Consider the following 15,414-nt stretch of genomic DNA (forward strand, 5'->3'; position numbering starts at 1 on the left):
AAGGCTTAGGAGATACCTTTCCCCTCTCAGAATTGCAAATGCTACAATACCGTGTTTACTATGCAGTAGCTCGAATATCCTCTCACTTTGTCACAATCCTCTGCTCCAAAACCAGGCAATATTCACATTCAGATGTTGCGGCACCTGTGTCCTGATGGGAAGTGCTTTCTCCTTTGTACGTATAATCGTATTTGGATGGCTGGCACATTTCCGTACTTATGCCTGGTAAGGACAAACTTCTTCCATCCAGCTACCACCCAGTTTCCCTCACCAGCAGTGTCTGCAAGATGTTGGAACACATGATCAATGGTGAGCTGATATGGTGGCTTGAGTCTTGGAATTTCCTAACAAATGCATGTGGATTTTGTAAACACAGCTCTGCATTTGATCATCTCGTCATGCTGTCAATCAATATTATGAACAATTTTATGTGGAAATGCCAGACTGAAGTGTTTTTTTTAAAAGGCTTTTGCTGCCTGCTGGAGAACGGGTATCCTCTTAAGAGTGCACATTTGGGGCTTCCAAGGCTGCCTGCCCTATTTTATGCAGGTGAGGTGTTTTAGAAGGTCAGGTTTTCAAGGTATATGTAGTTCGGTCTTGTCGGAACACTTTTGTCTGGGCGAACAGGTGTGTCAGGGCTCGGTGCTGAGCTTAGCCCGATTTGCCATAGCAGTTAACCCTATCATGGACTGTCTCCTGCCATGAATCTAAGGCTCTCTTTTTGTTGATGATTTTACAATCTACTGCAGCTCTCAATGAACCTGTTTACTTGAGAAATATCTTCAGATATGTCTTGTCTATCTTTACTCATGGAGCGTTGACAGTGGCTTCCAATTTTCCATTGAAAAAACTGTCTGTTGAGACAGCATAAGGAGTTTCTTCTACCGTCCTTACATGTCAGTCATGTTGCTTTTCTGTTTATCAAAAACCATGAAATTCTTGCGGCTCACGCTCGATAGGAAACTGTCTGTTCTCCCACACATCATACCTGACAGGTCACTGTAACTGATCTCTAAGTGTCCTATGTGCTTTAAATGGAACTTCGTGGGAAGCGGATTGGAAAATCCTTTGCTGCTTATACCAGTCCCTTGTCTAATCAAAAATGGACCATGGATATCCCATTTATTAATCTGTTTTACACCACCTCAATACAATTCACCATCAAGGCATACATATTGCCACTTTAGCCTTCTACTGCAGCTCAGTTCTGAGTGTCTATGCTGAATTACCACTATCATTCTGGCATGATGTTCTCCCTTCTTTTTTGATAACACTCTTGACCACCAATGTGGGTAAGCCAAACTTCGTTGTTGCCTACCAGAGTTTGCCTTTGTATACTGCTTCGGAAGCGTAACCTTATGTTAACTGACACATTTCTGATGGGTGAGAGGCCTTCACTGCCTTGGCTTAGTACAGAGGTCCTTATTCATCTTAGACTTAAAGTTTGCTTCTCAAGGACACTACTCTAGATTCAACCTGTCACTGTAAGTTTCTCAAGCTTTGCACACAACTTGGAGACAGCACCTTTGTCTACCCTGATGGCTCTAAGGGTGACCATGGTGCCGGGTGCGTCCTTGTCATTGGTATCAAACATTTTAGTTACTGGCTTCTAGACCAGTTCTCGATTTTTATGGCAGAGTACAGCCGATGACAATGGCTTCTCAATTGTGTATTTTGTTCTGATTCACTTAGTGCCCTCCAGAGCCCCTGTGTGCTATTCACATACCACCCATTAGTACAACAAATCCAAGAATGCCTCCACTCACTCACTGATGATGGAGCCCATGTGATGTTCATGTGGGTCTGTGGTCACATCAGTGTGTCTGGAAACAAAACTACCAAGGCTGCAGTCTAACTACCTATGCTGTTTAGCTGTTCTGTCCCTTCAGATGATCTCTGTGTTGGCACATGTAGGAACATTGTCACGCTGCCATGAACACTTTTCTTATTTACATGGGAAATTGCACTCCCAACAGCTTGGACAACTTCCTCTCACCACTCTCATCGCAAGGAGATTCTCTTAGCTTGGGTGCGTATTGAGCACTGTTGATTCAGCACTGTCATTTATTAAGTGGAGAGCTTGCACCACTCTGGTTAATGCAACCACCCATTGACATTGCGCTGTTTTCTGACCCAATGGCGATTTTACAACCATTAAAGTTTTAATGTTTGTTTACCATCTGAATTATTAGATATTTTAGCAGGTACAGCATGAGCTGTAGATAATATTTTTCCTTTTATCTGTTATAGTAATACGGCAAAGGAAATTTAACTTAATTTTCAACCATGTGATCATCCTCCTCAAAGGGGAAGTAATCTTCTGTAGCTTTACCTCTACTTTTAAGCCATTTGAGCATCCTCCTCAAAGGGGAAGTAATCATCTTTAGCTATCCCTCTACTCTAGTAGTGTGGACTCTTGAGTATTATCGACTTTAACTTCATTTGGTAATTGAACATTTAAAGTTATGACAAGGGCGCTTACTACCTTGACTGATTTGTGCCCTAAAGCACCACCACCACTTACATATCCACCTATGGTTTGCATGTGTGTGAAGTTATAGTGACATCTGACCCTGTCTTCTGCCAGGCAGTGAAGTTTTGTAGTTTATAAACATCACTCCATTTTGTTTTAGTGCATTATCACTGATAGAAAAGTATGTGGTAACTCAATAACCATTAATAATTTTGTCTACTTGAAATTTATTGATGCGTATTAAACATTTTTGTACAGTAATTATTTATAGTAATGATAATCTTTCTATTACCTTCGAGAACAAAATCCTTCTACTCCATCTGTATTACATTACAACACTGTCCATAAGAGAACAGAGCATTTATGCATGAAAATACGCAATTTTGTGGTGCTGTCTGATACTGTGACATCCTCTGGGTGTACTGATGCAACTATTTGTCTCTTGGTTATGGGGTTATTGGTTGCTGTTTGATTCGTAGCTCTTCTGCAGTCTCTTTTTATCTTTGTTTGGTACAAATTGTAGTAGTTGTTGTTGTTGTTGTTGTTGTGGTCTTCAGTCCTGAGACTGGTTTGATGCAGCTCTCCATGCTACTCTATCCTGTGCAAGCTTCTTCATCTCCCAGTATCTACTACAACCTACATCCTTCTGAATCTGCTTAGTGTACTCATCTCTCGGTCTCCCTCTACGATTTTTACCCTCCACACTGCCCTCCAATGCTAAATTTGTGATCCCTTGATGCCTCAAAACATGTCCTACCAATCGATCCCTTCTTCTAGTCAATTTGTGCCACAAACTTCTCTTCTCCCCAATCCTATTCAATACCTCCTCATTAGTTACATGATCTATCCACCTTATCTTCAGTATTCTTCTGTAGCATCACATTTCGAAAGCTTCTATTCTCTTCTTGTCCAAACTAGTTATCGTCCATGTTTCACTTCCATACATGGCTACACTCCAAACAAATATTTTCAGAAATGACTTCCTGACACTTAAATCTATATTCGATGTTAACAAATTTCTCTTCTTCAGAAACGCTTTCCTTGCCATTGCCAGTCTACATTTTATATCCTCTCTACTTCGACCATCATCAGTTATTTTACTTCCTAAATAGCAAAACTCCTTTACTACTTTAAGTGTCTCATTTCCTAGTCTAATTCCCTCAGCATCACCCGATTTAATTTGACTACATTCCATTATCCTCGTTTTGCTTTTGTTGATGTTCATCTTATATCCTCCTTTCAAGACACTGTCCATTCCGTTCAACTGCTCTTCCAAGTCCTTTGCCGTCTCTGACAGAATTACAATGTCATCGGCGAACCTCAAAGTTTTTACTTCGTCTCCATGAATTTTAATACCTACTCCAAATTTTTCTTTTGTTTCCTTTACTGCTTGCTCAATATACAGATTGAATAACATCGGTGAGAGGCTACAACCTTGTCTCACTCCTTTCCCAACCACTGCTTCCCTTTCATGCCCCTCGACTCTTATGACTGCCATCTGGTTTCTGTACAAATTGTAAATAGCCTTTCGCTCCCTGTATTTTACCCCTGCCACCTTTAGAATTTGAAAAAGAGTATTCCAGTCAACATTGTCAAAAGCTTTCTCTAAGTCTACAAATGCTAGAAACGTAGGTTTGCCTTTTCTTAATCTTTCTTCTAAGATAAGTCGTAAGGTCAGTATTGCCTCACGTGTTCCAACATTTCGACGGAATCCAAACTGATCCTCCCCGAGGTCCGCATCTACCAGTTTTTCCATTCGTCTGTAAAGAATTCGCGTTAGTATTTTGCAGCTGTGACTTATTAAACTGATAGTTCGGTAATTTTCACATCTGTCAGCACCTGCTTTCTTTGGGATTGGAATTATTATATTCTTCTTGAAGTCTGAGGGTATTTGGCCTGTCTCATACATCTTGCTCACCAGCTGGTAGAGTTTTGTCATGACTGGCTCTCCCAAGGCCGTCAGTAGTTCTAATGGAATGTTGTCTACTCCGGGGGCCTTGTTCCGACTCAGGTCTTTCAGTGCTCTGTCAAACTCTTCACGCAATATCGTATCACCCATTTCGTCTTCATCTACATCCTCTTCCATTTCCATAATATTGTCCTCAAGTACATCACCCTTGTATAAACCTTCTATATACTCCTTCCACCTTTCTGCCTTCCCTTCTTTGCTTAGAACTGGGTTGCCATCTGAGCTCTTGATATTCATACACGTGGTTCTCTTCTCTCCAAAGGTCTCTTTAATTTTCCTGTAGGCAGTATCTATCTTACCCCTAGTGAGATAAGCCTCTACATCCTTACATTTATCCTCTAGCCATCCCTGTTTAGCCATTTTGCACTTCCTCTCGATCTCATTTTTGAGACGTTTGTATTCCTTTTTGCCTGCTTCATTTACTGCATTTTTATATTTTCTCCTTTCATCAATTAAATTCAATATTTCTTCTGTTACCCAAGGATTTCTAGCAGCCCTCGTCTTTTTACCTACTTTATCCTCTGCTGCCTTCACTACTTCATCCCTCAGAGCTACCCATTCTTCTTCTACTGTATTTCTTTCCCCTATTCCTGTCAATTGTTCCCTTATGCTCTCCCTGAAACTCTGTACAACCTCTGGTTCTTTCAGTTTATCCAGGTCCCATCTCCTTAATTTCCCACATTTTTGCAGTTTCTTCAGTTTTAATCTACAGGTCATAACCAATAGATTGTGGTCAGAGTCCACATCTGCCCCTGGAAATGTCTTACAACTTAAAACCTGGTTCCTAAATCTCTGTCTTACCATTATATAATCTATCTGATACCTTTTAGTATCTCCAGGGTTCTTCCACGTATACAACCTTCTTTCATGATTCTTAAACCAAGTGTTACCTATGACTAAGTTGTGCTCTGTACAAAATTCTACTAGGCGGCTTCCTCTTTCATTTCTTAGCCCCAATCCATATTCACCTACTATGTTTCCTTCTCTCCCTTCTTCTCTCTCGAATTCCAGTCACCCATTACTATTAAATTTTCGTCTCCCTTCACTATCTGAATAATTTCTTTTATTTCATCGTACATTTCTTCAATTTCTTCGTCATCTGCAGAGCTAGTTGGCATATAAACTTGTACTACTGTAGTAGGTGTGGGCTTCGTATCTATCTTGGCCACAATAATGCGTTCACTATGCTGTTTGTAGTAGCTTACCCGCATTCCTATTTTCCTATTCATTAGTAAACCTACTCCTGCATTACCCCTATTTGATTTTGTGTTTATAATTCCTTAGTCACCTGACAAAAAGTCTTGTTCCTCCTGCCACCGAACTTCACTAATTCCCACTATATCTAACTTTAACCTACCTATTTCCCTTTTTAAATTTTCTAACCTACCTGCCCGATTAAGGGATCTGACATTTCACGCTCCGATCCGTAGAACGCCAGTTTTCTTTCTCCTGATAACGACATCCTCCTGAGTAGTCCCCGCCCGGAGATCCGAATGGGGGACTATTTTACCTCCGGAATATTTTACCCAAGAGGATGCCATCATCATTTAATCATACAGTAAAGCTGCATGTCCTCGGGAAAAATTACGGCTGTAGTTTCCCCTTGCTTTCAGCCGTTCGCAGTACCAGCACAGCAACGCCGTTTTGGTTAATGTTGCAAGGCCAGATCAGTCAATCATCCAGACTGTTGCCCCTGCAACTACTGAAAAGGCTGCTGCCCCTCTTCAGGAACCACACGTTTGTCTGGCCTCTCAACAGATACCCCTCCGTTGTGGTTGCACCTACGGTACGGCCATCTGTATCGCTGAGGCACGCAAGCCTCCCCACCAACGGCAAGGTCCATGGTTCATGGGGGGAGGACAAATTGTAGTATCAGTTGTATTGTGAATGACCTTTGTCTGACAACTACTTTGCTATGTATGTTGCCACTTTTGTTTTTTCTTATCCACCAAAATAGTTGAACCTTCAAAAGCTGTAACTTGCAGGTTTGGTTAGTGTAGTATGATTTAGCACTTATAAACCAATTGCTTGTCAGTGCTCGGCAATGACTTAATATTATTTGGAACTATTTACTTGTGCCTTTCCATTTCCTAATATTAGTAATGTATACATTTTGACTTACATCTCATTATTGAGTTATATGCTGCAGTGAATAGCACACTGGACTTATATTTGGGGAAGTGGGGTTCAAATCCCCATCCAACCATTGTGGTTTAGGTTTTTTGTGGCTTCTCTAAATCAGTTTAAATCAGCTACAGTTAATGCTGGGGTTTCTACCATTTCAACCCCATCTGTGCTTGTGCTTGTGCAATACCATTAAGGATCTCATTGTCGACAAGACATTAAACCCTTCCTTTTTTGTGTACCATTACTGGAATTTGTGCTTTGTATTGTAAATTTAAAAAGCAAAATTATTTTCTTGTGTTAACATGATGCTCTTGTTCTTTTTCAGATATCCGCACACTGCGGGGTCCAAGATGTCCTTTGATTTTAAAATGTGGCCATTCTATTTGTGAAGCATGTGCACATGTTGCTGTAATAGAGGGATCTGAAATTACATGTGGTCTTTGCCACCACGGAACACCTTGTTTTTCTGAAAATGTTAGAGCAGATCTTCCATTTAACAGCTATGTGTTAGGAGTGGCAGCCGAAAAGCATACTGTTTCTGTTTCAGAAGATTCAAGCATTGCATTTCAGCCAAACAGAAAGAAACCAACAGCAAAAACATACTCAGAGTCAAGAGGTAATTGGATTTCTGTAATGCACGTGTCCATTAAGCATGAAATTTGGTTTTATAATATTTTGGTTTTTCATTTATTTATTAACCCATGTGTCATTCATGTCCGTTTCGCAGCACTTGCAATTAGTGTTATTTAAACAGTGCATTAGTAGGTATTATTCTGTCTACAAAAAGATTAGTGTTAATATGTAATGAGTGTAGCTTTTGCTTGAAATTTGTCTTGAACAGCACCATATTTTAATGTTTTTGGTCCTAACTGAGGTGGTCTACCTAATTTGGTCTCAGAATGGTAAAAAGTGTGGAACTATTTTGAAAATCATGCATAGGGAGCAAAAGAAAACTCCATTTACAACTATCTTTACTTAATTTACACTATCAGGGAACCTGTATCCATTTCACTCAGGTTGGGATAGCTGGTGCCATGTGGTTGTCCATGCCAGTACCACACATTTGGCATTCAAAAGTGAAATAATTGTGGGTATGCTGGTTGGCCAGGAAGGATTAGGAAAGATGTGATGAGACTGCTATCAGGGGGACAATGGAAATTATAGTGCATGGGGGGTTTTGGTATATAAGGACTTCACATCTATGGTGACAAACAAGGAATATGTTGATGGTGGGACAGGAAAGGTGGTGAAAGATGTGAGCAATGTCTTGAATGTGGGTTTGGGGATTACGGGCAGCGGTGTGGAGATGCTGTCAACAAAGACAGAGGAAAATGTAGTGCATGGGAGGTGTTGGTATATAAGGACATCACATCAATGATGACAAACAAGGAATATGTTGATGGTGGGACAGGAACTGTGGAAAGGTGGTGAAAGATGTGTGCAATGTCTTCAATGTGGGTTTGGGGATTATGGGGAGTGGTGTGGAGATGCTGGTCAACAAAGACCAGGGTTTATTCAGCATTGTACCAAGTCACAAAGGGACGAACAGTAGAGAGACCTGAGATCTCATTGTTAATGGTAAGCCCATTAGGTGGAATACCGTGTGCCAGATAAGATTTTGGAGAGAGGATGTGAGCTTGGACTCTTGCTCGGGAGAGGAGATTTTTTGGAATTGGGAGAGGTAGAATGAGCAGGGATGTATGGTTGGATGGTCGGGAGACGTGAGGACTGGCCAAAAATTTGTGAAAAAGGGTTGAAAATAAGAAAGAGAAAATGTGTGGTTGAAGTGTTGTTTGTTTATTTTTTCAATAATTAGTCCTATTGTACTGTGCTTCTTAAACTCTACAACTTCATTTAGATCATTATGTATATAATTTTTTTCGTTTTTTTATATTATTGTCATTTTCTTTTATTAAAGTCACATAAAACATACGCTTCAACAAAATAGTTTTCTTGATTGAATCAGTTCTGTAAATGTAATAATATTTCCAAATGGGGAAAATCCTGGATGGAGTAAGACGTAACATACAGGAAAGGTAACCACTCGCCTATAGCTGACTTATGTGTGGCACATAGAAACATGCAGTAGCTTTCAAAATCATACTCTTTCTGTAGTAGAAGAAGACACATTCACATGGACACCCAAGCATATCCACTTACAGCTGTAGCAAGACTGACTTGATTGTCAATAGCAGTTGTCTGGGTGGCTGAAGTTTGGTGAGGGTAGTGAAGGACACATGAGGTGAAGCAGATCTACCCAAAGATGGCTTGGCAGCTGCACAACAAGAGGAAAGAAATTTAGAGGGAAGATCATATAAAAGGTAGGAGAGGGAAAAGCTGAGGTGGGAGAAAGGGAGGGAAGAGGGAAAAGCAGTGGGGTGGAAAAGGAGAGGGGAGGGGCAGTGAGTGAGTGTGTATGTGTTTGAGTACATGATCTGGATAGGGAAGGAGTAGTGTGGATGGAAGAGAAAAAGGAAAAGGCAAAGTCAGACATTGGAAAACAGATTAGCAGAAGTGTGAGCCAGGGGAATTTGCAATGGTACAGGATGTACTGGAGAGATAATTCCCACCTGTATAGTTCAGAGAACTGTGTGCTGGATCCCCAGTCATTTGCTCATTGCACCCAATCTAACACTCGCCTCGTGCTCTCTACCGTCAAGCACTCACCATCCTCCCCCTCCCAGCAAACCAAGCGTCACGGCTCACCCACCCACCCACGCACAGCCACGCTCGACCCTGCCCCAGCAACCTGCATTGGCTTCCTCCCTCAACGTCTTGTGCTGACACCTCCTACACAATGGCTCACTCACCCTTCCCACCGCATCACAGTCAACCTACACCCCGCACCATCTCGCACTTGGACACACCTGGCAGTCTTGAGCTCACACACCTCCCCCCCCCCCCCCCCCACACACACACACTGACTTACACGCACCACTGACTCTGCTCTCCCCTCCACACAGTCACCCAATTACCCCACCCACAGTCTCAAACTTGACCCAGCCCATCGTCTTGTGCTCAGGCCACCCTCCCCACACCCCATCGCTCAAGCACCCCTTTACACACTCGCACTAGGATACCCCCTCTCGTAGTCACCCCCCCTCCCAGCAACTGCACAATCTCCTGCTTCACTCTCTTGCTCCCTCTGCCCACTCTCCTACTCTCTATCACACAGTCAACCCACTCTACCCCTCTCTTAGCCTTCCCCCTCTCTCCATCTCCTCTCCCTCTCTCCGTCTCCTCTCCCCCTCTCCTAGCCTTCCCCCTCTCTCCATCTTCTCTTCCCCTCCCTTTTTTCCTCTCTCCCCCTCCCTTTTCCCTCTCTTTCTCTCCTCTCTTCCCCCCCAGCTCTCCTCTCTTCCCCCCCAGCTCTCCTCTCTTCCCCCCCAGCTCTCCTCTCTTCCCCCCCAGCTCTCCTCTCTTCCCCCCCAGCTCTCCTCTCTTCCCCCCCAGCTCTCCTCTCTTCCCCCCCAGCTCTCCTCTCTTCCCCCCCAGCTCTCCTCTCTCCCCCCCAGCTCTCCTCTCTCCCCCCCAGCTCTCCTCTCTCCCCCCCCCCCCAGCTCTCCTCTCTCCCCCCCCCAGCTCTCCTCTCCCCCCCAGCTCTCCTCTCCCCCCCCCAGCTCTCCTCTCTTCCCCCCCAGCTCTCCTCTCTTCCCCCCCAGCTCTCCTCTCTTCCCCCCCATCTCTCCTCTCTTCCCCCCCATCTCTCCTCTCTTCCCCCCCATCTCTCCTCTCTTCCCCCCCATCTCTCCTCTCTTCCCCCCCATCTCTCCTCTCTTCCCCCCCATCTCTCCTCTCTTCCCCCCCATCTCTCCTCTCTGCCCCCCCATCTTTCCTCTCTGCCCCCCCATCTTTCCTCTCGCCCCTCCCATCTCTCCTCTCGCCCCCCCCATCTCTCCTCTCGCCCCCCCCATCTCTCCTCTCGCCCCCCCCATCTCTCCTCTCGCCTCTCCATCCTGCCAGGTGGTCGTTGCTGAGGCTGGGTGGCGCCCGTGGGGAGGGCCCTTGGTCGTAGTAGGTGGCATCAGGGCGGATGACCCGCAATGAAGCGTGGTACATCATCTCTTGCTGGTGGCCAGCCGCCAGCAGTCTCTAAGCGTTCCAGGGCTCAATACAACGCAACTACATATGACCCCAAATCGTTCCCCTCCCTGGCTACACCATGGGAGGAACGAAAGACTAAGGATGCCAGCGAACCATACTCGCCCCGCTACCTGGTGTGTACGAGAGCTGATGGTGAATCCTTTACATCCATGAAGCCTCAGTTCTTCGTCGAGCACTTAGAGGACAAGTTCGGGTAGGTGGAGGGCTTGTCCAAAATGCGCTCGGGCTCGGTTTTGATCAAATCGGCGTCCTCCGCCCAGTCCCGCCGGTTACTCGATTGTAACAAGCTGGGGGATGTTCCGGTTACAATCACACCCCATAAGAGTCTTAATATGGTCCAGGGCATAATATTCCATCGGGACCTTCTATTGCAGTCCGATGACGAGCTTCGCGCCAATTTAGAGCGGCGAGGTGTTCACTTCGTCCGGCGCGTACATCGTGGTCCAAGGGATAAGCAGGTTGCCACCGGTGCCTTCATCTTGGCCTTCGAGGGTGATACTTTACCTGAGAAGGTCAAGGTGATGGTCTATCGTTGTGACGTCAAGCCATATATCCCTCCCCCGATGCGGTGCTTTAAGTGCTGGAAGTTCGGGCATATGTCTTCCCGCTGTACTTCCGGCCTCACATGTCGAGATTGTGGACGCCCATCACATCCCGATACTCCATGTGCTCCGCCTCCCATCTGTGTAAACTGCGGAGAGCACCACTCACCTTGCTCGCCGGACTGCAGGATCTACCAGAAAGAGCGCAAAATCATGGAGTATAAGACACAGGACCGCCTGACATACACTGAGGCCAGGCAGAAGTTCGAACGCCTCCATCCTGTTCGAATGCCTGCCTCTTACGCCGCGGCTACTACTGTTATGGCCCCATTAGCTCTCCCTCAGACTGCCACCTCTCAGAGCCGGAATGCTACACCTGCCCCCTTGATGGTGGGGGGCACTTCACTCCCTGCTGCTCCTGCACTACCTGCCTCAGGAGCAGCAATCCCCCAACCATCGGGGACATCAGTCCCCACTTCTAAGCTGGGGAAGCCTCAAACTTCCCCTGCTCGAATAGCACGGAAAGGGTCCCTTGGGTCCCTTCCTTCCCAGGTTTCCGCCTCTGGGAAGGGTGACGTCAGCCAATGGAAGAAAAGCAGACCAGCGGCTGATCGCAGGGCTTCCCGCTCCTCCTCCGTCCCGGAGACTGACTCGCTGGAGCCCTCCCAGCCAATGAAACCCAAGGACCAGAGAGAAGAAGAAGACCTCTAAGGCCAAGGACCACGCGGTGGCATCCACCCCACTGTTCCCTACAGGCTCTGCGTCCGGGGATAAGGTGGAGATCCGGGCGTCCGCTGAGGACCTGGATCTCGCCGGACCCTCAGACGCCATGGAAGCAGATTGTACTGGTCCTCCATCGGTGGCACCAGGTGACCCAGTGGCGTGATCTGCCTCCTCGGCCCCTTCACGCCTTTTTCGGACATGGACAAAGCAATACTCCAGTGGAACTGCAGCGCTTTTTTCCACCACCTTGCTGAGCTTCGCCAACTCATCAGCAGTCACCCTTTCCTCTGCATTGCCCTACAGGAAACTTGGTTTCCGGCAATGCGGACCCCTGCCCTACGTGGGTATCGGGGTTATTACAAGAACCGGGCAGCTTATGGGAGGGTATCTGGTGGAGTCTGCGTCTACATCCTTAACTCTGTCTACAGCGAATGTGTACCTCTTCACACACCTTTAGAGGCTGTCGCTGTAAGGATGTGGACGCCTCAGCCTATTACTGTCTGCAGTTTGTAACTTCCGCCAGATGGTGATGTCTCGCGTCATGTGTTGGCTGCATTGATAGCACAACTGCCTCCTCCTTTTGTGTTACTGGGCGACTTTAACGCCCATAACCCCCTGTGGGGTAGCGCCGCGATTACTGGCCGGGGTAGAGATGTCGAGACTCTTCTCTCGCAGCTTGACCTCTGCCTCTTAAACACGGGAGAGCCGACACATTTCAGCGTCGTCCATGGCACATTTTCGGCCATCGACCTTTCTGTCTGCAGCCCCGGACTTTCACCATCCATCCACTGGAGTGTCCATGACGACTTATGTGGTAGTGACCATTTCCCCATCTTTCTGTCACTACCACAGCGTCACTCTTCTGAACGCCCCTCCAGATGGGCTCTGAATAAGGCTGATTGGGGCTTGTTCTCCTCTCTCGCCACTATCGCACCTCCTTCCCTTGACACCATTGATGCGGTGGTTCAGTTGGTCACCACCGGCATCGTTTCTGCGGCGGCATCTGCGATTCCCTGTTCATCCGGGTCCCCTCGGAGGAGGACTGTGCCTTGGTGGGCGCCCGAGATCGCAGAGGCGATTAGAGATCGCCGGCGGGCTCTTCAACGCCATAAGCGGCACCCGTCCTTGGAGAACCTCATCGTTTTTAAACAGCTCCGTGCCCGTGCCCGACGCCTTATTCGCCAACGGAAGCAGGAGTGCTGGGAACGGTATGTTTCCACCATTGGCGTCCGTACCTCTGCATCGCAGATTTGGGCTAAGATTAGGCGACTCCATGGCTATCGGCCGCCTGTCTCTGTCCCTGGGCTTTCGCTGAATGGAGTGGTGTGTACTGACTCCGACATGATTGCGGACCGGTTAGCGGCGCATTTTGCTCAGTGTTCCGCATCTACGAATTACCCACTGGCCTTCCGCTCCCGGAAAGAGCGGTTGGAAAGTTGGAGGCTTTCCTTTCACACGCGCCACGCGGAGTCGTACAGTGCTCCTTTCAGCGACTGGGAATTCCAGGGTGCCCTATCTGCTTGCCCTGATACGGCTCCTGGGCCAGACCGCATCCACAGCCAGATGCTGAAACACCTCTCTGTGAATTGCAAGCGACGCCTCCTAGATGTTTTCAACCGCATCTGGGTTGAGGGTGTGTTCCCGTCTCAATGGCGAGAAAGCATCGTCCTCCCCGTGTTGAAACCTGGCAAGAACCCGCTGGAGGTGGACAGCTACCGCCCCATAAGCCTCACCAACGTTCTTTGCAAGTTGCTAGAACGTATGGTGAGCCGGAGGTTGAGTTGGCTCCTCGAGTCTCGAGGCCTTCTGGCTCCGTCTCAGGGTGGGTTCCGCAAAGGCCGCTCTGCCGTCGATAATCTGGTCTCCCTAGAGTCTGCCGTCCGTACAGCCTTTGCACGCTGCCAACATCTGGTTGCCGTCTTCTTCGACATGCGGAAGGCGTACGATACGACTTGGCGATATCACATCCTGGCCACACTTCATGGGTGGGGTCTTAGGGGCCCGCTCCCGATTTTTATTCAGAATTTTCTGTCGTCTCGTTCCTTCCGCGTGCAAGTTGCTGCGTCCCATAGTTCCTCCCGGGTCCAGGAGAACGGGGTCCCACAGGGGTCTGTCCTCAGTGTCTCCCTGTTTTTAATTGCGATCAATGGGCTCGCTGAGGCGGTGGGATCGTCCGTCGCAGCTTCGTTGTATGCAGACGATTTCTGCCTCTACTACAGCTCCGCTGGCATTGCAGTTGCTGAGCGCCAGTTGCAGGGCGCTATCCGCAAGGCGCAGTCGTGGGCTGTAGCGCACGGCTTCCAGTTTTTGGCCGCTAAGACCTGCGTTGTGCATTTCTGCCGGCGTCGCACGGTTCACCCTGAGCCACGCCTTTACCTTGACGGTGAACCTCTTGCTGTGGTAGAGACGCATCGGTTCTTGGGACTGGTATTTGATGCCCGGCTGACTTGGCTGCCTCATATTAGGCAGCTTAAACAAACATGCTGGCGGCATTTAAACGCTCTCCGTTGCCTTAGCCACACCGGATAGACGCATCGGTTCTTGGGACTGGTATTTGATGCCCGGCTGACTTGGCTGCCTCATATTAGGCAGCTTAAACAAACATGCTGGCGGCATTTAAACGCTCTCCGTTGCCTTAGCCACACCGGATGGGGTGCCGATCGGTCCACCCTTCTCCGGCTGTATCAAGCGCTGATCCAGTCCCGCCTTGATTATGGGTGTGTGGCTTATGGTTCGGCGTCGCCATCAGCGTTGCAATTGCTGGATCCCATCCATCACTGCGGGATCCGACTCGCCACAGGAGCATTTCGGACAAGCCCTGTTGACAGCTTACTTGTGGAGGCTGGTGTTCCTCCATTGCGGATCCGGCGCGACCGACTTCTGGCCGCTTATGCTGCCCACATTTGTAGCTTGCCAGGGCATCCCAACTACCGTCTCCTGTTCCCGCACTCGCTCGTCCATCTTCCAGACAGGCGGCCCCGGTCAGGGTGTACGATCGCGGTTCGCATCCGGGCTCTACTGTGTGGGATTGAGTTTTTTCCTCTCCCGCCTGTTTTCCGGGCCAATCTCCGTCTGCCCCCTTGGTGTGTGCGCCGACCATGCATTCGGCTGGATTTGGCACAGGGTCCGAAAGACTCGGTCCCTCCTCCGGCCCTCCGCCGCCGCTTTGTTGCTCTCCTTGCCGAGTTTCCCGGATCTGCCGTGACCTATACCGACGGTTCGATGGTCTCTGGTCGCACTGGTTACGCTCTTACTCTAGAGGATCATTGTGAGCAACGGTCGCTGGCACCCGGGAACAGTGTATACACTGCCGAGTTGGTTGCCATCTATCGCGCCCTAGAGTATATCCGCTCCCGCTCAGGTGAGTCCTTTGTCATCTGTAGTGACTCCCTGAGTGGTTTACGAGCTCTTGACCAGTGCTTTCCTCGTTCCCGTCTGGTGATGGCCATCCACGAGTCGCTCCATGCTCTTGCCCG

The 15,414-nt window shown here is 47.8% G+C and overlaps 1 protein-coding gene across 4 annotated transcripts in view; it reads left to right on the plus strand.

The window, feature by feature from the left end:
- LOC126336827 (RING finger protein 17) overlaps nucleotides 1–15,414 on the plus strand; it is a 467,240-nt gene that overhangs the window by 5,526 nt on the left and 446,300 nt on the right. For all 4 annotated transcript variants that reach the window (XM_050000889.1, XM_050000891.1, XM_050000890.1 and 1 more), the window contains exon 2: nucleotides 6,895–7,185. In XM_050000889.1, the coding sequence (XP_049856846.1) occupies nucleotides 6,895–7,185 (291 nt within the window). The remainder of the gene's footprint in view (nucleotides 1–6,894; nucleotides 7,186–15,414) is intronic.

Source organism: Schistocerca gregaria, chromosome 2, assembly GCF_023897955.1.
Source record: "Schistocerca gregaria isolate iqSchGreg1 chromosome 2, iqSchGreg1.2, whole genome shotgun sequence".
Lineage (NCBI taxonomy): Eukaryota > Metazoa > Arthropoda > Insecta > Orthoptera > Acrididae > Schistocerca > Schistocerca gregaria.